This window comes from Manis javanica, chromosome 11 (genome assembly GCF_040802235.1).
Source record: "Manis javanica isolate MJ-LG chromosome 11, MJ_LKY, whole genome shotgun sequence".
Lineage (NCBI taxonomy): Eukaryota > Metazoa > Chordata > Mammalia > Pholidota > Manidae > Manis > Manis javanica.
The window spans coordinates 77,416,579-77,441,184 of record NC_133166.1 but is presented as its reverse complement, the minus strand read 5'-3'; the positions used below and the strand labels follow the sequence as shown (position 1 = coordinate 77,441,184).

General features: G+C 45.0%; 1 protein-coding gene across 3 annotated transcripts in view; it reads right to left on the bottom strand.

Moving 5' to 3' along the window:
- The window catches only part of KIF26B (kinesin family member 26B), a 425,993-nt gene that overhangs the window by 53,918 nt on the left and 347,469 nt on the right, over nt 1-24,606 (bottom strand). For all 3 annotated transcript variants that reach the window (XM_037013695.2, XM_037013694.2, XM_037013696.2), the window contains 2 exons: nt 5,225-5,431; nt 358-451 (listed from right to left, as the gene is read on the bottom strand). In XM_037013695.2, the coding sequence (XP_036869590.2) occupies nt 358-451; nt 5,225-5,431 (301 nt within the window). The remainder of the gene's footprint in view (nt 1-357; nt 452-5,224; nt 5,432-24,606) is intronic.

Here is a 24,606-nt window from a genome sequence, read left to right as displayed (position 1 = left end):
GGAGGCAAGCACGCTGTCCTGAATCCACTCTGAATCCTCTGTGGGGGGGTGCGCAGGGGCTCCTCTGCTTCCCAACAGTCCTTGACGCTGCTCAGCAAACGTACGGCTGCCTGCTGGCTTTCTGACCTGGACCAGTGGGGGCACAACCCCACAAGTCCTTTTCCATATCATGGACTCAAGGCTTTCCTGGATGTCTGTCCACTAGGACGAACATCTACATTTCAAAAGCAGAAACAGGTATTCCTGCCACTCAGTTCAGCACCTAAGAACATCCAAGGACTCTGGGACCAACAGAGAGAAACAAATAGGGTGCCTTGGAATCAAGTGAGCTGCACAAAAAGAAAAGCTCTCACTGACCCAGCTTGGCATGGCCGAAACAGAACACGCAGCCGTCTGCCCCGTTGACCACAGACTGGATCACCTCCGCCACTGTTCCTGCACACACTTCAGCCTGCAGACACAAGGAGACACTGTGGTGAGTGGACCCTGTGCCCTGGAGCCCATTTCCTGGGGCTCGGGGTCCCAGAGTCCTGGCGTTCCCCACCAGTGCACCTCTCTGGGGCTGAGCGATGCTGAGCGTCACCTCTGCTCATTTGTGGCATGTGCTGACCATACAGGAGCAGCAGAGGGGAACATGGTGCTTCACAGGCCTCATGTCTCCCTGATCCAGGCATTTAAACCTGGATTTGCCCTCTGCTAACTAGATCCTTCACACACAAACACACACACACACACATGCACGCACATGTACACATGCATGCATCTGTACACATGCACACACACATACACACGCAGCTTATGAAATGGGCCAGGCTCACCAAAGGGAAAAAGCTGATAAGCAATTTCAGGAAAGTGATCTTGAGACACAGCACAGTTCTGAATAAGCAGGAGGTCTGCAATGTATGTCCACTTTCTCTCCCAATATCCTTCCTCTTCCCCACCCTCCTCTTTTCAGAACCAGCCTTTTCTTTCTTCCTCTGCAGACCACGTCAGTCACCATTTGCTGGTCTGCTGTATCTCACCTCCACCTCAGTCAGGAGATCCTCAGACAGGGGTCAGGCACTGGTGACCATTATATTTCCCCGTTAACACCCAGTGATACAGCCAACAGTAAGGACTCGGTAACTGTGGTCTGACTTGGAGATATGGGAAGCATCTTGGGTGAGCAGCAGAGGCTTTCACAGCAGCAGGAGGACAGACTTATTTGCTGTGTCTCAAGGCTGCATCCAGCTCTGGGAGCACTCAGAGGCCGGGCCAGCGAGCAGTCTGCCTCCCAGTGCGAATCTGGGAACCAGGGCCTCAGCTGTGAATGTAGTCACTTAGTTGCAGGTAGCAGAGCATGAGGATCCATAGAATTCAGAAATCAGTTTTCTCTCCCAAACTGAAATTGAAAAACCACATTCCCTGCCATTGTCAATGGTTCCAACGGACGCCTCAGCCACACTGCTGGGGGTGCCTCCTGGGCAGAGGGGTGGCAGCTCAAAGCCCCCGTGGAGACCGCAGGATCTGTCACACACTCAGGACCTGAGCAGTGAGAGGCGCTAAACCCTGAGACTGAGGCACTAGAATCAGGATGGAATTTGCCAGAGACACCCCTGCAAAGTGAGGGAAGTTACAGCTGAGTCAACTCTGCCCTCTTTGGACAGAAAGTGAGTTGGGGATTAGGAGGCTGAGAGCCCGCTACGAGCCAGCCATGAAATAAACTGTATGAGATTCAAGGTGTGCACGGAGAAAGCTGGTTGAGAGTGGACCAAACTGCCATCTCAAGTCATCTGTGCGAAGGCCCAAAGACAGAGGTGATGCAGGAGCAGCCTCATAGGGCTCAGGGTGGGCAGGCCTCCCCCTGCAGAACTCCTGCCGAGGGTCCGCTGAGAAGAGAGTGGCCAGTGGCCTGTCTGTCTGGTATTTGTGAGGAGCTGACAATGGCCCCTGGAGGCCCTGCCTGACTTTCCCGGTGGGCCTGGAGAGGCAGGCAGCCTGCCCCGGCAGCCACCCTGTGAGGAGCCTCTGCTTAGCTACAGGTCTGAGTTCTCCCACCACCTCTCCTGCTGTGGACTGACTGTGTTCCCCCCAAATTCATATTTAGATTTGTAACACACAGTGTGATAGATTTTAGAGGTGGAGCCTTCAGGAGGGATGAGGAGCCCTCATGAATGGGATCAGCACCCAGAGAGCACCCTGCCTTCCGCCGTGTGAAGACACGGTGACAAGATAGCTATGAATCAGGAAGGGGCCCTCGCTGGACCCAAATCTGCCAGTGCCTTGATCTTGGACTCGACAGTGTCCAGAAAAATTAATTTCTGTTGTTCATAGCCTCCAAGTGTGCACTGTTTTGTTAGGGCAGCCCAAATGTTCTAGGACACCTCCCCAAAGCCAGACCCAGCAGAGGTCTGCCCCGAGGTCTGGTGGGCAGCTGATGACTACTGAGCCCACTTCAGAGTACTCAGGCCAGCTCAGGAGGACCCACTGGGGAACAAGGGCTGTCCTAATCACCACTGAGCTTCAGGAAGCTGCCATCCTTCGTGGCTGAGAGGAGGCAAAATACAACACGGCACCTGTGGTAGCTTCGCTTCACAGGTCAACAGCAAGGACCTGAGGCAGAGGCCTGCTCTCCACACCTTCCTGCCAGGAGGCTCAAAGGGTGCTCACCCTGCAGGGCTGAGCTGGCCATGCCCAGGAGCAGGATTTCACTGTCCACAGTGATGACATAATTGTGAACTGGCTCACGTTTATCGAGTGCATGCCACCTTCTGGCTCTGTCCTAAACTGGTGTCTTCTGTTACCTGTATCAACTCTGTGAATCACAATAGCCTAATGAGGTGCATTTTGGTTCTGTCTTCTTTTCACAGATGAGGACACTGAGGTCCAGAGAGGTGGAGCAATTTGCTGAAAGACACACAGCTTATAAACAGTGGATAAAATGGCAGTAGGTCAAAGATACGATACCATACCCAGAAGGACACAGAGAGATTGAGGGGAAGGATCCAGGAAAGATCCTGCTCAGGAAAGGGACTATGAGTAGACACTTAACCTTTGAGTCTCTTTCCTTGTGTGTATGTACACATAGCAATGCCTCCTTATCTTGTACCATGGAAGTCTAGAAAAAATTAAATCGGTTGATGTGTATGAATCCTCTTGGAAACTGCAAATTTATAGAGAAATACAATCTATTATAATATTGGAAATTTTAACAAAAGTAAAGCATTCTGAAGCAAATGTAACTGTAAAACCAAGCACATAAACTCTGGAACCAAGTGTGACATGTAAGCACAGACCAGCAGTAAAAATGGTTCTTTTTTCTGAAATAAATCTAAAACTTATTAAGTCCACACTTAACTAGGGTTTGCTATGGAATTCTTACAACTTAGGAAGATTTGCTTTTGAAAAGTTTTAACTGTGTCAATTAAATTATGTGTAGGCCATTTATTAGACTCAGTGTTGGGTTTAGATTACTGAACCCATTGGGTGGTACAACACACAATAAAATGTAATGAAGAGAGAAACTATAGAACTTACTCATAGAGCACTGTCTTTTCATGGTAAAACTCTTCAGGGACACCGCCTACTTAGCAGGTTAATGAATGGACCTACAATACATGCTGTGTGCCTGCAGTGTAATACAGAAGGCTATGTGAACATCACTACTACACTCAGATGCAACATCAGTGGCAGCCATTAGCACCCTTGTCCTCAGGTTCTACTCCAGGCTTTTAGTTACCCTGTTGCACAGTTTTGTATGAATCTTGGGAAATGCTGCAAATTTATCAGGAAGGTGCAGGTGTCTGATGCCAAAATGCAGGCAAAGTGGGCCACTATATACCTATTATGGGGGTTATAGATGTCCCCTAGAAGATTCAGTCACACCAGTTCACTGCAGATGGATTATACCAGATGGTACACTGGGTCACCTACGGGACACCTGCTCTTACTGGAACCGACTCTAGGAGCTTCAGTCCAGGAATCTTGGCACCCTGCGGCACCAAGGAATCACCAAATTATACCTATAGCAGATTAATAAAGATGGCCACAATTCTCCACCCCTCTCTCTGTGCATGGCCCTTCAGTCCGATTTTGCAGTTCCTCCAATCAAGATGGGCAATGGAATGTAGCAGAAGTGATATTGTGTCAGTCCTGAGCCTGGTCCTCAAGGCCTGCATGCTGCTCCTCCCTGGACCCCTTGGCATAGGGCCTGGCATAGAGCAAGGACTTGACGAATGCCAGCTGAATGGAACCAAGCTGATGGAACTGTGCCCTGTCTCTCCCGAGGATGAAACCATCTGAAAGATGAAACCACCTCCCCAAAACACTTTAAAAAAGTGTTTGGAAAAATCAGTATTACCCTGGAAACCTGGGAATTTACATTATTCCAGGGATCATGCCATTGTCATGAAAGCAAGCCTAAAGTAGTCTGCTGATTGATGAGAAACAATGTGGAAGAAAGACCAGGTGACCCAGCCAAGGCCAATCCAGACCAGCCTAAAGCTGGTCCAGCCAAGATCAGCAGAGCCCGACCCAGAGCTAATCCCTGATACATAAATGCATCCAGTTAGGAGCAGAAGAATGTTGGCCTATAAACTCATGAGCAGTAATAAATGCTCTTGTGTGTTAAGCCACTGAATTTTAGGGTGGTTTGTAATGCAGCAATAGCTAACTAACACAATAGCTATCCTTTGCCTCTCTTCTTCCCCACCACTCCACTGACCTGGGACCCAAGACGGCAAGTCAGCCTCAGTGTCCCTGCCCAGCACACCAGTTCCTCACTGGGACTACAGATTTGCCCTCTAGAAGGCCCTAGAAGTCTGCCAATTTCTCACCCAGCTCCTTGGAATGTTTTTCCCTTACATATGCACACCCAGAAGCCCAGGTAGGACCAGTTGCCAACACCTTGATGCAGCTGTTCCTGAACTTCCATTTTGCTTGCTATCTTCCTGCTTCTGGGCACCAGCTACTGACTGACTTGCTCTGCCTTCTCTCCAAGGATATGTTTTGTTGCAATCCTGACACAATGCCCCTGCCCAAAATGTGACACCAATAATTCAAAAGGACCAAACTATTCAATGGAGCTCAAACTGGCTTCCAAAAGTGTCAGGTAGCTGGAGGAACTGATCCGCCAGAGTGCTCTGGAAGATACCTCCCAGCTCATAGGTCCTAGTGAATAATGAAAGCTTCTGGAAACCAACTGACATCACCTGAGCTTAAGAGTCAGGGGGCAGGCTATACTTACCTGAGAAGCATCTTGTGGAAAAACAGCATCAAAGGCAAACATCTTAGGAGGAACTTGGTTGCCCCTCTTTTGGAAGGCATTTTGACCTCCACAGGTCAGGGGGTCATACAAAGTGATTTGCTTCTTTCGTGGGTCCACCTTTAAGAAAGAGCTGGATTCTGCAGTATCACGGGCCAATGTGGAACAAATGCGAAGCATGACTTTGACCTGTTAAGAAACAAAGGCAGGAAATGACAATGGTGCCTTATGACAGAGCACCCTTATGTGCCCTGGAAGGAGTGTGCATGGCAGTGTGGAACCTACGATGAGATGCACAGCAATGTTGTGTAATCCTTGATGGGTCCTGGGAAAACCGACTTACCAAGTAGGTATTTTGATATGTCCACTACTTCATTACAGAAAGGGCACACCATGTTCTTTATCTTCTTATTAATATAAATTGAAAATTAACTGTACCCTGGTGGCCCAATTATGTAAAGGGACTCTGGCTGACCAAGCTTTGGTGGCTGGTGTAGTTCCCTTGAAGAGAACCACTCACACGTCAATAAACCAGAGAGAGAAGTTAGCTCTATAATTTACTCCTCGGCTCTGCTCTTGGAGACAAAAAGCCTCAGTTATTAGTGTCATCATTAAAAGCTTGGGAAATGGCCTGCTTTAAATGGCCAGTATTTGACATGTGTGCTAAGGGGCAACGGTGATAAAAGGTTTGTTTGAAACATGTTATTTAGGATCCCATTGAGTGCATATATGTTGTCATTTCTGGGAATGAACACGCATCTTAGTGGGAAACCAGAGGTGGCATCCCTTGAACCCAGCTCCCTGAGTAGGTGCAGAGGGACACTTCCAGTGCTCCTGACTGGCCCAGCTCCACCCCCATGGCCAAGCAGTACTTATGGAAATGGACTACCTGCCCCAGCGTGCTAAAGTGAGCGGAAGTCAAGTGACATCACACACACACACTGCTCTGGAGGTGAAGTCCTGAGGAAATGGACAGAATTTGCTCCCTTACGTGCTCCTTGCTGGGTGGCTAGTTCTGTCCGAATGTGTTGAGCACCTACCATGTGCCGGGCTTTGGGCTAGGCACTGGGGATGCAAAGACATGTAACACATGGTGTAGCAGGGCAAAGAGACAGAGACAGATGATCTTTGTAATATAATGTGGCGAATTCTGCAGCTACAACTAGGGTTATTTTTAAATGCCTCTGTGTCTTGCCCTTTTCATCTAATCAATTGTCAAGTCTGAGGAAATCTCAGTCATGCAGTTTTGGGGAGAGGGGTTGTAAATTTTTAAATAAAATGTTTCAAAGATACAGAAATGCTCAGAGAGTAGTTGATATTGTGCTTAACACAGTGAGATGGCCCTCCCGTTTATCTCAGCCCTGTCCGCTGAGGCCTGGGAGCAAATTTGCAGCAAGCAAAGCTGAAATGTAAAGAACTCCTTGGGCACTGGATTCAGCAGATGCCCTGTGCTTTGCATGCTTTATTGCTTGGGGGTGGCGCTCAGTGTGGATCCGAGGTCCTATGTCACTGTGGAGGGAGCAAAGGCTGGGAGGAGACCGACCTCTCTGAGTTCCAATCTTGGTTCTCCTATTTCATATAATGACACCTGCTATTTCCTGAGGGTCTTCCTAGTGTGTGTGAAGGCTGCACCGCTAGCTATAGGCCAGCATGGGTGTCCCACTTTTGAAGAAAACATGTGATCAAACATGCCCCAGATCACTGGACCTGTGGGTGGTAAGGCCAGGACCACCATACTTCTCCCATTATGCCCACTGCCACCCCTCCCATACATAGACCAATGTCTTGGAGCCTCGTGTTCTCATCTGTGTAATGGGAACAGCAATGCCCATCTCATGGGACTGTAGTGAGATGACACGAATTGACCTGTGAAGCTCTGAGCACAGATGGTACTTGGCTGCTGGCTCCCCTCCTCTTCCTTCTCCCTGGATTTGCCTCCCTCTTTATCATGATATCCTGGCATTTTCTATTCACAGTATTAATGATAAAGTCTTAGAACTCCTTGCCACGGCCTCTGGGGGCCATGAATCACCAGCATGGAGTCATGGGGAACCACTGCACATGGAGCTAGGTATTAAGCACTGGGCCTTACAAGGCTCCTGTTAGTAAAACACCATCAGGTCCCACCGTCACTGCATCAGTGACAACAGCCAGCGCCTCTGTCTGCACTGCATTCTGGCAATTTCCTTGCTCCTTGTGAATGTCTCCATCTTACTCCAGCTCCATACATTTCTACAGATTTGCCCCAGTTACATGGCAGGGGTGCAGAGAGTACGTACTCAGATGTCAACCTCTGGTAGGTGGCTGGGGCCCCTGGGCTTTCGGTAAGCAAAGCCCAGCCCAGCCTCTGCATGGTGTGACTCAAGGATGCTGCAAAGCCAGGCAGAACTGATGGAGTCATATGGCCCACTGCTTTTCTATTTCACAATTTCACATGCAATTTCTGGGTAACTAGATGTGCTGAATGTAAAATATGAGCTAAGGCAGGCAAGGGCCTACAAGGAGAAGCAGGAGAGGAGGGCTGAATCAGTGAGTCATTTGTCCACGGGGAATGCTCCTCTATCATAATGAAGCTCCATGTCTGTGTTTCAATCTCTGCAGGCAGGCTGAAGATCCCAGCCTCTGGCCTGGCTCAGGAGATACACAGCTCAAAAACCTTGACCTCTGGGCTAGGGGAAATGCCACATTGCATTCTTTTCTTTGCAATTCATTTAAATGACTGGATATTTTTTCCCCTTAAAGGAAGGAAATTGGGTTTTTCTGCTTCACCTCCTTTGTGTCATTATTCCTTTAGTCCAGCACTCCACTTCCTGCCTAATCCTCTGTAATTAAAGTACTTAGGAGATACCACTTGTGGCCAAGGAAGCCCCCGGACCTCCTGCCAGAAGCTCTTGCTTTTGCTGCCAACACTGGTTGGTTCTTGGCAACATCCACTTTGACCTTCCCCTCCCTGCTGCTCAGGTCAAGCAGAGGGTCCCTGTAGTTGGTGACATGCATGGCCAGCTTTCCTTGTAAAGGGAACAGTCACTGTTTCTCCCAGTGACAGAACTGGGAGACTGGGGTCCAGAAAGCACAGTCAGAGTGGGGGCAGCCCACTCAGCCGAGTAGGCAGCACTTCTGTACCAAAGTCCTCACTGGTGGAGACCCCACTTCACCTCATTTATCTAATTATTCTGTGGATGGTGTGAGGCAGCTGTTGCTCTGGGCAGCAGGTATCTTTAATGTCCTGCTTGTCAATCATCTTGGGACCTCCTGGATGGCACGATGGGAGCCATTCGGGAGCAAGGGTTGGTGAGACCCTCACTGAGACAGAGCAGCAGGAACTCGACCCCGAATCACAGACCCTCCAACATCATGGACGCGCCAGCAGCTGATGGGGAGCGGGCCCTGCAGGCACTCACCTTGTCCTGCTCATGGTCCCACGGATGTCCTTGTCTGTCCCTAGTCCTAGTATGGAGGGCAGACCCAGGGAGGCTCTTTGCTGCCTGACTCCCCACCCAGAAACTGTCCAACTGGAGGCTCTCTTCAGACTACAAGGCACAGGAGAGCTTGGGGCAACGGACCACTGAGAGGACCCTTCACCAACCAGAGAAAGACTCCAGATGCTGAGGTGGAGGGAGAAGGAGAGAATGCCAGTGATTCCCCTAGTATATGAGTTTCGTGGGCCCTTGACAGACACAGAGGGAACGGCGACCATCCCCTGGCCTGCGACTCAGCCACAACGATGCTCAAAGGAAGTATGTCGGCAAGGATGGTGCCTCCCCTGGGGTTAGAGGCTAAGGGTGAAGACCACTCACATCTTCCAGTTCCTTTACATCTCTATATTGTGACTCTCTTCACATTGATGTCTGAGTTCTCAGAGTTTTAAGACTCAGTCCTATAGAAACCGGTCGAGGTGAAATCAGGCCATCCTGACCAGAAATACCACTTGGCATCCTTTCTGGCTCAGTCCAAGCAGCTTAGATTTATTTACAAGCCTTCCCCATATTTTCTCAAGTCCCTAAAAAGTACCCAGAAATGGTTCTCTGAGGCAGAGGCAAACAGGAGGTTCCTTGAAGCCACCCACAGGAAGAACGGCAGGAAGAGCAGAATGAGAGAGGCTGTTGGAAGGGATTTGAGAACCACAGGAGTTGTCTACTGAGGCGAGCAGCCCCATGCAGAGCCCATCAGCCATGAGCAACTTGAGCCTGAGGTCCTGTCTCCCTCCTGCTGTGGCAGGTCGCAGCGATGGTGACGCTAGGATTCCTCATGACATCATGGGAAGTCATGGAAATACCCATCGTCCTTTCTCCCTGAGGTGACCATCCCTGCCTCAGATGAGAGAGAGCCAAAGGGTGGGCCAAAGACTGGCCCAAGGTCCCAGGCCTGCTGGAGGGCAGTTAGGAACAAAGGTAGGACAGCCCTGCACGGTCCTCAGGACAGACTGGGAGCCTTCCTGGATTCTATATATTTTTAGGTGGGTCTCAGCTCTTGAGGGAAAGACATGGAGGGATAACAAAGGGCTCCACTGCACCGAACGAGTGTGTCTCCCTGCCTGTAGTTTTGGGGGTAGTGGGCAGCACAGTGAACCAGGAGCCACAGACTGGGTCTAATCCAAATGCCACACCAATGAGTGGCTTTGTGATCTAAGGTGTGGGTCTCAGTTTCCTTATTCCTAAAATGGGTCTGTCATGCCACTGCCCTTGAAGGACAGTTATGAAGAAACAAAGAAATAAAAGGCTGTAAGGCAGCATATAAATATAAAATATCATTCTCAAAAGAAAAAAGAAAGGAAGAACTCATATACCTCAAATCGAGTAGTATAAAATACTTTGTACATCAAATTAATATCAGAAGCCTCTTTCCTAGGCTTAGTTTTAAAAATTAAGGCAAAAAGTTCTTTAATGAACATATACCTGCACAGCAATGAGAAAGAACAAATTATTCTCTTCCTTCCCCCAAAATTAAAGAATATGCATTCTGCTTTCATCTTGTAAAGGTGAATGATCCATGTAAAATTTGGCCTGATAATCTAAAAGCTAAATGTGGTGTTTCCTTTATTTTAGTCCTTGGTTTTGTCTTGATCAGACATGATGGATGTGTTCGCACGGCCAACTAACTGTACCTCAGTCTTCTCGGGAAACCTGTCCAACCTTTCTAAGTGAGATGATAGGAGAGACAGGAGCTTTAAATAGTGTGTACATGTCAATATGTGTTCTCAACACACTGCTTCTCAGATCTATCAAGAAATACAGCCACCCTCCATATCCTTCTATTCTTAAGACATTCTGACAAATCTCATATAAAAGATTTTGATGAAGTGCTAACTTCTGAAACACACTGCAAGAGGTTAAGTGTGCAATAGTTCAGCCATTATTTAAAGAGCACTTTCCTCTTTATAATACAAGATTCTAGTGCTAACCCACCGCTGGCGCCCTGTGCCCTGTGAATATGACTTTCCTTTCTCCTTTTGATTTACCCTATGTGCCTGTTTAACCTAACAGGAGAGAGAGGCAAGATGGTCCATAAAGATGTAAATTAAAACTGGGTTTTATAAAAGGAGAAGGCTTAAATACTTACCTAGCAAAATGTTTAGAAATGACCGGAAATTACATTCTCTGAAGGAAAATCTTGATTTCAAGTGACTGAAAAGTCCTAGAGGTTTTTTAGGAGACCAACATAGCAATCCTGGAGGTCTCAACTAACTTCCAGTACCAGGAAGTACTGGGAGAACCAAGCAGGTGTGGTCCTTAAATTTACAGCGGGAGCTCTTAAACATCGTACACAGTCATTGTTCTATCAAACATAGTTACCATTCGAGAACTGCAGAGGGAGAACTGCAGAACGACACCTGAAGGGACCGCAGAGAGTCCAAGCACAGTTCAGCTGTTACTTGCAGAACAAACTAAATTGAATTGGATTTCTTTGCATAAAACCACAGTGATAATCCTACATGACTCAGTCAAAGCCCATGGGGCTGCATTCACCTGAAGGAAGTCTAAAGCAGTGGGTCCAGTGCCCAGTCTGGAGGTGGAGGGCAGCCTATAGGAGGCTGAGATGCATTCCAGGCTTATTTTGGGGCAGAGTCTGCTCTGTGTTGGCAGAAATCAATCACTCAATCAGTGATTGATACGCCATCTGCACCACCTCCATAACTTCTTTACAAGTTTTACAAGTTTATATTTTTAAAGGACTTTCTCTTCTTTTATATCTATTTGGTTCGCCACAACAGCTCTGTGAAGGAAATATTATTATAATCGTTGTTACCATCATCCCTACATTAGGGCTAAGGAGACAGGTTCAGGTTACTAAGTGCCTTGTCCAAAGCCAATGACCTGGCAAAGGTAACAGGGCAGTGGCCCTGAGCCACTCGCCTGCAGTGACATCCTGGTGGGAGCCAGAGAAGCATGGCCTTCCACCAAACCCGGCAGGGCTCCCTGGGGCTGGAGGTGGGCAGGGGCTGTCCCTGTACTGTGGGGGGGCTGGCTGGCTTTTCATAGCTGCCAGTGAGGGAGCTCATGCGGTGCCAGACAGCAAATGATGAGCATCAATGCCATGAGAAAGGGAAGATTTACATTATTAAGAGCCAGGCTGGAAAGGTGACAGGTGGTGGCACGGTGATGCAAAGTGTAGGAGAACACATGCAAGACCAGAAAATGGAGCCTGGTGATGAGATGCACTCCATGTGAACTGCTTCAGGGAGTGGAGGACCCAGCAGTTCCCCAGGTCTTCATACCCTGCATCTGTCAGGAGGCAGCCAGCAGGGTCTGCAGCCCTGGAGGGAGGGAGTGGGAAGCCAGGGAAAAGCCCTTCCCATAGGGCAGCACTCAAGGCTGGGCAACCCGTGGGAGCAGGGTCCTGCACACCAATTAACAGGCTGGGGACAGAGCTAGCCAGGTTGTGAGGATGGAGACAGGCCCATTTCAGGTGCTGATCTGTCAGCAAGGACTTGGACTCTGACATCAGCCTATTTCGAAGAGGCCCAATTTCCTAGCTCGTTCTGTTGGGGAACTTATTTCCGATGGACGAGTTGATTTAAAGACACATCCTAAGACACAGGAATTCCTGGATCTGAGGTAAAGGGGACATGGGGTGACCTGACATGTCCCTGGATGATGCAGTCCAACGTTAAGGATACCTGGCTGTCAGCAGGTCATCCCAGTGAGCATGGGGCTTGGGGCTTGGGAGCACAGTGCTCTGCAGACAGGCTGCCGGGGTTTGGAGTTCTGGCTGTAGCTTTTGCTGATGTTTACCGACATCCCTCAGAGATATTGAAGGTCAGTCCAGTCCACCACAATAAAGCAAATATCATAGTAAAGCATGTCAAATGAATTTTGGGGTTTCCCAGTGCATTTAAAAGTTATACATACACTATATTGAAGTCTATTAAGTGTACAATAGCATTATGTCTAAAGAAATGTACATACCTTAGTTAAAATGCACTTTATTGCTAAAACATGCTAATCACCATATGAACTTTCAGAAAGTGTACTCTTCTTGCTTGTGGGGGGTCCTGCCTCGATGCTGATGGCTGCTGACTTATCAGGGTGGTGGCTGCTGAAGGCTGGGGTGGCTGCAGCAATTTCCTTTTCTTTTTTTTTTCTTTTGATATCATTGATATACAATTACATGAGCAACACTGTGGTTACTAGATTCCCCCATTATCAAGTTCCCACCACATACTCCATTACAGTCACTGCCCATCAGCATAGTAAGATGCTATAGAGTCACTACCTGAATTCTCCGTGCTATACTGCCTTCCCCGTGCTCCCCTCCCCCACATTATGTGTGCTAATCATAATGCCCCTTATTCCCCTTAGCCCTCCCTTCCCACCCATCCTCCCCAGTCCCTTTCCCTTTGGTAACTGTTAGTCCATTCTTGGGTTCTGTGAGTCTGCTGCTGTTTTGTTCCTTCAGTTTTTTTATTCGTTCTTATGCTCCACAGATGAGTGAAATCATTTGGTACTTGTCTTTCTCCACCTGGCTTATTTCACTGAGCATAATACCCTCTAGCTCCATCCATGTTGTTGCAAATGGTAGGATCTGTGTTCTTCTTATGGCTGAATAATATTCCATTATGTATATGGACCACATATTCTTTATCCATTCATCTACTGATGGACACTTAGGTTGCTTCCATTTTTGGCTATTGTAAATACTGCTGCGATAAACATAGGGGTGCATCTGTCTTTTTCAAACTGGGCTGCTGCATTCTTAGGGTAAATTCCTAGAAGTGGGATTCCTGGGTCAAATGGCATTTCTATTTTGAGCTTTTTTTTTTTTTTTTTTTGAGAGGGCATCTCTCATATTTATTGATCAAATGGTTGTTAACAACAATAAAATTCAGTATAGGGGGGTCAATGCTCAATGTACAATCATTAATCCATCTCAAGCCTAATTCTCGTCAGTCTCCAATCTTCTGAAGCATAACGAACAAGTTCTTACATGGTGAACGAATTCTTACAGAGTGAATAAATTCTTACATGGTGAACAGTACAAGGGCATTCATCACAGAAACTTTCGGTTTTGATCATGCAATATGACCTATAAACCATCAGGTCAAATATGAATATTCATTTGATTTTTGTACTTGATTTATATGTTGATCCCACATTTCTCCTATTATTATTATTATTTTTATTTTTAATAAAATGCTGAAGTGGTAGGTAGATGCAAGATAAAGGTAGAAAACATAGTTTAGTGCTGTAAGAAGGCAAATGTAGATGATCAGATGATCAGGTGTGTGCCTATGGACTAAGTATTAATCCAGGCTAGACAAGGGCAGCAAGACATCCACGGATGCAGAAGATTTCTCTCAAAGCAGGGGGGGTGAGGTTCTGAGCCTCACCTCTGTTGATCCCCAAATTCTCACCTGATGGCCCCCCTACGACTGTGCCTGTCTTAGGTTGTTCCTCCCTTGAGGAATCTTACCCGTCTCTGGCTAACCAGTCATCTTCCGGGGCCATACAGGGAAATGTAAAGTTGGTAAGTGAGAGAGAAGCCATATTGTTTGCAAAGGTTAGCTTTTTACTTCTTTGCAGATTTATGCCCTGTAGCTTCTATGCCCAGCACTTGTCTCGAGGTATCTTTACCACCTGGAGGAATTATGATACTCGGTAAATTCGATATTGGTACTTGATGAGGCACGAATTCTATTTAAGGTTTGTAATTAGGAAGGAAGAAGAAAAGCTATAGATGTAGCATATGAAGGAAACTTGGGAGGATTGATTATTTCTTTGACATATCTTCTTGTATAGTACCTTAAGTATGTATAGGTTTTAAACTACTAACTAATTTGCACACACATATTAACATAATAGGAATACGGTGACATAAACAAAGCAAATCTATAATTACCAGCCATCTCCAGTGAAGCCAAGAAAACCATTTAGGCACCCTAGGCATTTGTGAAAATTTATCTATGATATGATGGATATTTTCCAACTGTACTTGAACCATCAGACAAATTAAAGCAGCCCATTTCTGGGATCTGTTCACATCCCATATGTTCTTTTAACCATAGATAGTCTATAGTCATGAGATTTTGGGGTGCTACAACTTGCACCCCTCCCAACTCCTGGTTGAGTTCCAACAGTACAGATCCAGTCAAATTCGTTGTCTCACTGTATGCACATGCCAGCCTAGACATCTCCCTCCTCCTTCTTATGGCAAGTCCAGGAGACGGTGGGCTGGATGCAGCCACAACCGCAGCATCGTCCGGATCCCTGTGGAGGCTTTTTGATGATCATCCCCCGGCACGAGTCCTCCAGAGAGTGCTGATGCCGGAAGCTCCTCCTCATATCGTATCTTAGTTCATTTTCTGGGTATCCAAGCTAGGCCTTGATCTTCTGCGTAGAAACAAACAGACCCTTTGCCCACACTTTGACATGCCCTCTATACCACTGTGCAGAACTCATTGGAGGTCAGCACACAGTAACTGCTTTTTTTTTTTTTTTTATAATTAAGAGAAAGGAATATTATCAGAAAAGAGTACCTCCATAGCTGATCATCTGACACCCTTTAAGTGATCAACATTAAGGATATTTAAAGCATGCGTTGATCTTTGATTTACCAATAGTTTTATCCTGTTAAGGAGTAATCCCCCTTTTCTTTCTTTCTTTCTTTTTTTTTTTAAATTTTTAATCTACACTTACCTGAAGAATACTATGTTTACTATGCTCTCCCCTATATCAGGTCCCCCCTAACAACCACATTACGGTTACTGTCCATCAGCTTAGCAAAATGTGGTAGAGTCACTACTTGTCCTCTCTGTGTTGTGCAGCCCACCCTCCCCTTTCTCCCTCCCCCCCATGCATGCTAATCTTAATACCCCCCTTCTTCTTCTCCCCCCTTATCCCTCCCTGCCCACCCATCCTCCCCAGTTCCTTTCCCTTTGGTACCTGTTAGTCCATTTTTGGGTTCTGTAATTCTGCTGCTGTTTTGTTCCTTCAGTTTTTCCTTTGTTCCTATACTCCTCAGATGAGTGAAATCATTTGGTATTTCTCTTTCTCTGCTTGGCTTATTTCACTGAGCATAATACTCTCCAGCTCCATCCATGTTGCTGCAAATGGTTGGATTTTTCCACTTCTTATGGCTGAGTAGTATTCCATTGTGTATATGTACCACATCTTCTTTATCCATTCATCTACAGACGGACATTTAGGTTGCTTCCAATTCTTGGCTATTGTAAATAGTGCTGCGATAAACATAGGAGTGCATCTGTCTTTCTCAAACTTGATTGCTGCATTCTTAGGGTAAATTCCTAGGAGTGGAATTCCTGGGTCAAATGGTAGGTCTGTTTTGAGCATTTTGATGCACCTCCATACTGCTTTCCACAATGGTTGAACTAATTTACATTCCCACCAGCAGTGTAGGAGGGTTCCCCTTTCTCCACAGCCTCGCCAACATTTGTTGTTGTTTGTCTTCTGGATGGCAGCTATCCTTACTGGTGTGAGGTGATACCTCATTGTAGTTTTAATTTGCATTTCTCTGATAATTAGCGATGTGGAGCATCTTTTCATGTGTCTCTTGGCCATCTGTATTTCTTTTTTGGAGAACTGTCTGTTCAGTTCCTCTGCCCATTTTTTAATTGGGTTATTTGTTTTTTGTTTGTTGAGGCGTGTGAGCTCTTTATATATTCTGGACGTCAAGCCTTTATCAGATCTGTCATTTTCAAATATATTCTCCCATACTGTAGGGTTCCTTTTTGTTCTATTGATGGTGTCTTTCGCTGTACAGAAGCTTTTCAGCTTAATGTAGTCCCACTTGCTCATTTTTGCTGTTGTTTTCCTTGCCCGGGGAGATATGTTCAAGAAGAGATCACTCATGTTTATGTCTAAGAGGTTTTTGCCTATGTTTTTTTCCAAGAGTTTACTGGTTTCGTGACTTACATTCAGGTCTTTGATCCATTTTGAGTTTACCTTTGTATATGGGGTTAGACAATGGTCCAGTTTCATTCTCCTACATGTAGCTGTCCAGTTTTGCCAGCACCATCTGTTGAAGAGACTGTCATTTTGCCATTGTATGTCCATGGCTCCTTTATCAAATATTAATTGACCATATATGTTTGGGTTAATTTCTGGGGTCTCTAATCTGTTCCACTGGTCTGTGGCTCTGTTCTTGTGCCAGTACCAAATTGTCTTGATTACTATGGCTTTGTAGTAGAGCTTGAAGTTGGGGAGTGAGATCCCCCCTACTTTATTCTTCTTTTTCAGGATTGCTTTGGCTATTCGGGGTCTTTGGTGTTTCCATATGAATTTTTGAATTATTTGTTCCAATTCATTGAAGAATGTTGCTGGTAATTTGAGAGGGATTGCATCAAATTTGTATATTGCTTTCGGCAGGATGGCCATTTTGACGATATTAATTCTTCCTAGCCATGAGCATGGGATGAGTTTCCATTTATTAGTGTCCCCTTTAATTTCTCTTAAGAGTGACTTGTAGTTTTCAGAGTATAAGTCTTTCACTTCCTTGGTTAGGTTTATTCCTAGGTATTTTATTCTTTTTGATGCAATGGTGAATGGAATTGTTTTCCTGATTTCTCTTTCTATTGATTCGTTGTTAGTGTATAGGAAAGCTACAGATTTCTGTGTGTTGATTTTGTATCCTGCAACTTTGCTGTATTCCGATATCAGTTCTAGTAGTTTTGGAATGGAGTCTTTAGGGTTTTTTATGTACAGTATCATATCATCTGCAAATAGTGACAGTTTAACTTCTTCTTTACCAATCTGGATTCCTTGTATTTCTTTGTTTTGTCTGATTGCCGTGGCTAGGACCTCCAGTACTATGTTAAATAACAGTGGGGAGAGTGGGCATCCCTGTCTGGTTCCCGATCTCAGTGGAAATGCTTTCAGCTTCTCGCTGTTCAGTATAATGCTGGCTGTGGGTTTATCATATATGGCCTTTATTATGTTGAGGTACTTGCCCTCTATTCCCATTTTGCTGAGAGTTTTTATCATGAATGGATGTTGAATTTTGTCAAATGCTTTTTCAGCATCTATGGAGATGATCATGTGGTTTTTGTCTTTCTTTTTGTTGATGTGGTGGATGATGTTGATGGATTTTCGAATGTTGTACCATCCTTGCATCCCTGGGATGAACCCCACTTGGTCATGGTGTATGATCCTTTTGATATACTGTTGAATTCTGTTTGCTAATATTTTATTGAGTATTTTTGCATCTACATTCATCAGGGATATTGGTCTGTAATTTTCTTTTTTGGTGGGGTCTTTTCCTGGTTTTGGTATTAGGGTGATGTTGGCTTCATAGAATGAGTTTGGGAGTATTCCCTCTTCTTCTATTTTGTGGAACACTTTAAGGAGAATGGGTATTATGTCTTCTCTGTGTGTCTGATAAAATTCCGAGGTAAATCCGTCCGGCCCCGGGGTTTTGTTCTTGGGTAGTTTTTTGATTACTGTTTCAATTTCTTTGCTTGTAATTGGTTTGTTTAACTTTTGTGTTTCTTCCTTGGTCAGTCTTGGGAGGTTGTATTTTTCTAGGAAGTTGTCCATTTCTTCTAGGTTTTCCAGCTTGTTGGCATATAGATTTTCATAGTAGTCTTTAATAATTCTTTGTATTTCTGTGGAGTCTGTCGTGATTTTTCCATTCTCATTTCTGATTATGTTGATTTGTGTTGACTCTCTTTTTATCTTAATAAGTTGGGCTAGAGGCTTATCTATTTTGTTTATTTTCTCAAAGAACCAGCTCTTGGTTTCGTTGATTTTTGCTATTGTTTTATTCTTCTCAATTTTGTTTATTTCTTCTCTGATCTTTATTATGTCCCTCCTTCTGCTGACTTTAGGCCTCATTTGTTCTTCTTTTTCCAGTTTTAATAATTGTGATGTTAGACTATTCATTTGGGATTGTTCTTCCTTCTTCAAGTGTGCCTGGATTGCTATATACTTTCCTCTTAAGACTGCTTTCGCTGCATCCCACAGAAGTTGGGGCTTAGTGTTGTTGTTGTCATTTGTTTCTATATATTCCTTGATCTCTATTTTGATTTGTTCATTGATCCATTGATTATTTAGTAGCATGTTGTTAAGCCTCCATGTGTTTGTGAGCCTTTTTGTTTTCTTTGTAGAATTTATTTCTACTTTCATACCTTTGTGGTCTGAAAAATTGGTTGGTAGAATTTCAATATTGTGGAATTTACTGAGGCTCTTTTTGTGAGCTAGTATGTGGTCTATTCTGGAGAATGTTCCATGTGCACTTGAGAAGAATGTATATCCTGTTGCTTTTGGATGTAAAGTTCTATAGATGTCTATTAGGTCCATCTGTTCTAGTGTGTTGTTCAGTGCCTGTGTGTCTTTACTTATTTTCTGCCCGGTGGATGTATCCTTTGGGTGAGTGGTGTGTTGAAGTCTCCTACAATGAATGCATTGCAGTCTATTTCCCTCTTTAGTTCTGTTTGTATTTGCTTCACATATGCTGGTGCTCCTGTATTGGGTGCATATATATTTAGAATGGTTATATCCTCTTGTTGGACTAAGCCCTTTATCATTATGTAGTGGCCTTCTTTATCTCTTGTTACTTTCTTTGTTTTGAAGTCTATTTTGTCTGATATTAGTACTGCAACCCCTGCTTTCTTCTCACTGTTGTTTGCCTGAAATATGTTTTTCCATCCCTTGATTTTTAGTCTATGCTTATCTTTGGGTTTAAGGTGAGTTTCTTGTAAGCAGCATATAGATGGGTCTTGCTTTTTTATCCATTCTATTACTCTATGTCTTTTGATTGGTGCATTAAGTCCATTTACATTTAGGGTGACTATTGAAAGATATGTACTTATTGCCATTGCAGGCTTTAGATTCGTGGTTACCAAAGGTTCAAGGTTAGCTTCTTTAGTATCTTACTGCCTAACTTAGCTCGCTTATTGAGCTGTTATATACACTGTCTGGAGAGTCTTTTCTTCTCTCCCTTCTTATTCCTCCTCCTCCATTCTTCATATGTTGTGTGTTTTGTTCTGTGCTCTTTTTAGGGGTGCTCCCATCTAGAGAAGTCCCTGTAGGATGCCCTGTAGAGGTGGTTTGTGGGAAGCAAATTCCCTCAGCTTTTGCTTGTCTGGGAATTGTTTGATCCCACCATCATATTTAAATGATAGTCGTGCTGGATACAGTATCCTTGGTTCAAGGCCCTTCTGTTTCATTGCATTAAGTATATCATGCCATTCTCTTCTGGCCTGTAGGGTTTCTGTTGAGAAGTCTGATGTTAGCCTGATTGGTTTTCCTTTATAGGTGACCTTTTTCTCTCTAGCTGCCTTTAAAACTCTTTCCTTGTCCTTGATCCTTGCCATTTTAATTATTATGTGTCTTGGTGTTGTCCTCCTTGGATCCTTTCTGTTGGGGGTTCTGTATAATTCCATGGTCTGTTCGATTATTTCCTCCCCCAGTTTGGGGAAGTTTTCAGCAATTATTTCTTCAAAGACACTTTCTATCCCTTTTCCTCTTTCTTCCTCTTCTGGTATCCCTATAATACGAATGTTTTTCCTTTTGTATTGGTCACATATTTCTCTTAGTGTTGTTTCATTCCTGGAGATCCTTTTATCTCTCTCTATGTCAGCTTCTATACGTTCCTGTTCTGTGGCTTCTATTCCTTCAATGGCCTCTTGCATCTTATCCATTCTGCTTATAAATCCTTCCAGGGATTGTTTCACTTCTGTGATCTCTTTCCTGACATCTGTGATCTCCTTCCGGACTTCATCCCACTGCTCTTGCATTTTTCTCTGCATCTCATCCCATTGCTCTTGCATTTTTTTCTGCATCTCTGTCAGCATGTTCATGATTTTTATTTTGAATTCTTTTTCACGAGGACTAGTTAGGTCTGTCTCCTTCTCAGGTGTTGTCTCTGTGATCTTTGTCTGCCTGTAGTTTTGCCTTTTCATGGTGATAGAGATAGTTTGCAGAGCTGGTACAAGTGACCGCTGGAAGAGCTTCCCTTCTTGTTGGTTTGTAGCCTTTTCCTGGGAGAATAGCGACCTCTAGTGGCTTGTGCTGGGCAGCTGTGCGCAGACAGGGCTTCTGCTTCCTGCCCAGTTGCTTTGGGGTTTATCTCTGCTGTTGCTGTGGGCTTGGCCTGGCTGGGGCTGTTCCTCCAAAATGGTGGAGCCCCGTTGGAGGGGGAGCAGCCAGGAGACTATTTATCTCCGTAAGGGGCCTCTGTGCTCCCTGCTGCCCAGGGGGTTAGAGTGCCCAGAGATCCCCAGATTCCCTGCTTCTGGTCTAAGTGACCTGTCCTGCCCCTTTAAGATTTCCAAAAAGCACTCTCCAAACCAAAACAACAGCAGCAACAATGAGAGAGGGAACAGAAAGAAAGAGAAAAAAAAAAGGAAAAAAAAGGAAAAAACAAGCGATTTTTTTTTTTTTTTTTGTCCTCAGGTGCCGGTCCCAGGCACCCGCTCACTGGTCCTGCTGCCCTGTCTCCCTAGCACCAGGGTCCCTGTCCTTTCAAGGCTTCCAAAAAGCACCCACCCACCGGTCCCACAGGGAAGGAACGCTCAATATTCTTTGTCCTCAGGCACTGGTCCCACGCACCCGCTCACCAGTCCCGCCGCCCTGCCTCCCTAGCACCGGGGTCCCTGTCCCTTCAAGGCTTCCAAAAAGCACTCGCCAAAAAGAGAGAAAAAAAAGGGGAAAAACGCGCGATTTCTTCCATCCTCAGGTGCCAGTCTCAGGCACCCACCCACCGGTCCCACAGGGAAAAATGCGGGATATTCTTTGTCCTCAGGTGCTGGTCCCAGGCACCCGCTCACCAGTCCCGCCGCCCTGCCTCCCTAGCACCGGGGTCCCTGTCCCTTTTAGGCTTCCAAAAAGCACTCGCAGAAAAGAGGAAAAAAAAAGGGGAAAAACGCGCGATTTCCTCTGTCCTCAAGTGCCGGTCTCAGGCACCCGCCCACCGGTCCCGCAGGGAAAAACGGGGGATATTCTTTGTCCTCAGGCGCCGGTCCCAGCCACCCGCTCACCAGTCCCGCCACCGTGCCTCCCTAGCACTGGGGTCCCCGTCCCTTCAAGGCTTCCAAAAAGCGCTCGCCAAAAAGAGAAAAGAAAAAAAAAAAGGGGAAAAACGCGCGACCTCCTCCGTCCTCAGGCACCGGTCTCAGGCACCCGCCCCCAGGTCTCGCAGGGAGAAACGCGGGATATTCTTTGTCCTCCGGCGCCGTTCCCAGGCACCTCCTCACCGGTCCCGCCACCCTGCCTCCCCAGCAACGGGGGCCCGTCCCTCTAAGGCTTCCAAAAAGCGCTCGCCAAAAAAAAAAAAAAAAAAAAAAACCGCTCCGGTTTCTCTCCACCCGCCGGGAGCCGGGGGGAGGGGCGCTCGGGTCCCGCCGGGCTGGGGCTTGTATCTTACCCCCTTCACAAGGCGCTGGGTTCTTGCAGGTGTGGATGTGGTCTGGATGTTGTCCTGTGTCCTGTGGTCTCTATTTTAGGAAGATTTTTCTTTGTTATATTTTCATAGCTCTATGTGTTTTTGGGAGGAGATTTCCACTGCTCTACTCACGCCGCCATCTTGGCTCCGCCCCCTATTTTGAGCTTTTTGAGGAACCTCCATACTGCTTTCCACAATGGTTGAACTAATTTACATTCCCACCAGCAGTGTAGGAGGGTTCCCCTTTCTCCACAGCCTCGCCAACATTTGTTGTTGTTTGTCTTTTGGATGGCAGCCATCCTTACTGGTGTGAGGTGATATCTCACTGTGGTTTTAATTTGCATTTCTGTGATGACTAGCGATGTGGAGCATCTTTTCATGTGTCTGTTGGCCATATGAATTTCTTCTTTGGAGAACTGTCTGTTCAGCTCCTCTGCCCATTTTTCAATTGGATGGTTCGCTTTTTCTTTGTTGAGGTGCATGAGCTCTTTATATATTTTGGATGTCAACTCCTTATCAGATAGGTCATTTATGAATATATTCTCCCATACTGTAGGATGCCTTTTTGTTCTGCTGATGGTGTCATTTGCTGTACAGAAGACTTTTAGTTTGATATAGTCCCACTTGTTCATTTTTGCTTTTGTTTCCCTTGCCCAGGGAGATATGTTCATGAAAAAGTTGCTCATGTTTATATTCAAGAGAGTTTTGCCTATGTTTTCTTCTAAGAGTTTTATGGTTTCATGACTTACATTCAGGTCTTTGATTCATTTTGAGATTACTTTTGTGTATGGAGTTAGGCGGTAATCCAGTTTCATGCTCTTACATGTAGCTGTCCAGTTTTGCCAACACCAGCTATTTAAGAGGCTGTCATTTCCTCATTGTATATCCATGGCTCTTTTATCATATATTAATTGACCATATATGCTTGGGTTAATATCTGGACTCTCTATTCTGTTCCACTGGTCTATGGGTCTGTTCTTGTGCCAGTACCAAATTGTCTTGATTACTGTGGCTTTGTAATAGAGCTTGAAGTTGGGAAGCGAGATTCCCCTAGCTTTATTCTTCCTTCTCAGGATTGATTTGGCTAATCGTGGTCTTTTGTGGTTCCATATGAATTTTAGAATGATTTTCTCTTGTTCATTGAAGAATGCTGTTGGTATTTTGATAGGAATTGCATTGAATCTGTAGACTGCTTTAGGCAGGATGGCCATTTTGACAATATTAATTCTTCCTAGCCAAGAGCATGGGATGAATTTCCATTTATTAGTGTCCTCTTTAATTTCTCTCAGGAGTGTCTTGTAGTTTTCAAGGTATAGGTCTTTCACTTCCTTGGTTAGGTTTATTCCTAGGTATTTTATTCTTTTTGATGCAGTTGTGAATGGAATTGTTTTCCTGATTTCTCTTTCTGCTAGTTCATCATTAGTGTACAGGAAAGCAACAGATTTCTGTGTATTAATTTTGTATCCTGCAACTTTGCTGAATTCAGATATTAGTTCTAGTAGTTTTGGAGTGGATTCTTTAGGGTTTTCAATGTACAATATCATGTCATCTGCAAACAGTGACAGTTTGACTTCTTCCTTACCAATCTGGATGCCTTTTATTTCTTTGTGTTGAGCAATTTCTTAAAATAAGACAATGAAGTTTGCTGCATCCACTGACACTTTCACAAATGATTTCTCTGTAGCATATGATGCTGTTTGATAGCATTTTAATCACAGTAGAACTTCTTTCTGCTGCTTCTTTATCAACTAAGTTTATGGGATATTCTAAATATTTTGTTGTCATTTCCACAATCTTCACAGTGTCTTCATCAGGAGTAGATTCTATATCAAGACACCACTTTCTTTGCTCATCCATAAGAAGCGACTTCTCACCTTTAGAGTTTGATCATGAGATGTAGCAATTCAGTCATGTCTTCAGGCTGCACTTCTGATTTTAGTTCTTCTGCTCTTTCCACATTTTCAGTTATCTCCTCCACTGAGGTCTTGAACCCCTCAAAGTTATCCATGAGAGTTGGAATCTACTTCTTTCAAACTCCTGTGAATGTTGATATTTTTATATCTTCCCATAAATCATGAATGTTCTTAATGGCATCTAGGATGTGAATCCTTTCCAGAAGATTTTCAATTTACTTTGCCCAGAGCCATCAGAGGAATCACTCTCTATGCACACTGTAACATTATGAAATATATTTCTCAATAATAAGACCTGAAAGTTGAAAAAACTCCTTGATCCATGGGCTTCCAAATGGATGCTGTGTTAGCCGGCATGAAAACAACATTAATACCATCCCCTTGTCCATCTCTATTAGAGCTCTTGGGTGACCAGGTCTATTGTTAATGAGCAGTCATATTTTGGGAGGATTTTTTTTTTTGAGCAGTAGGTCTCAACAGTGGGCTTAAAATATTAAATAGACCATGTTGAAAACAGATGTGCTGTCATCCATGCTATGTTATTCCATTTCTAGAGCACAGGCAGGGAAGATTTAGCATAATTCTTATGGGCTCTAGGATTTTTAGAATGGCTGG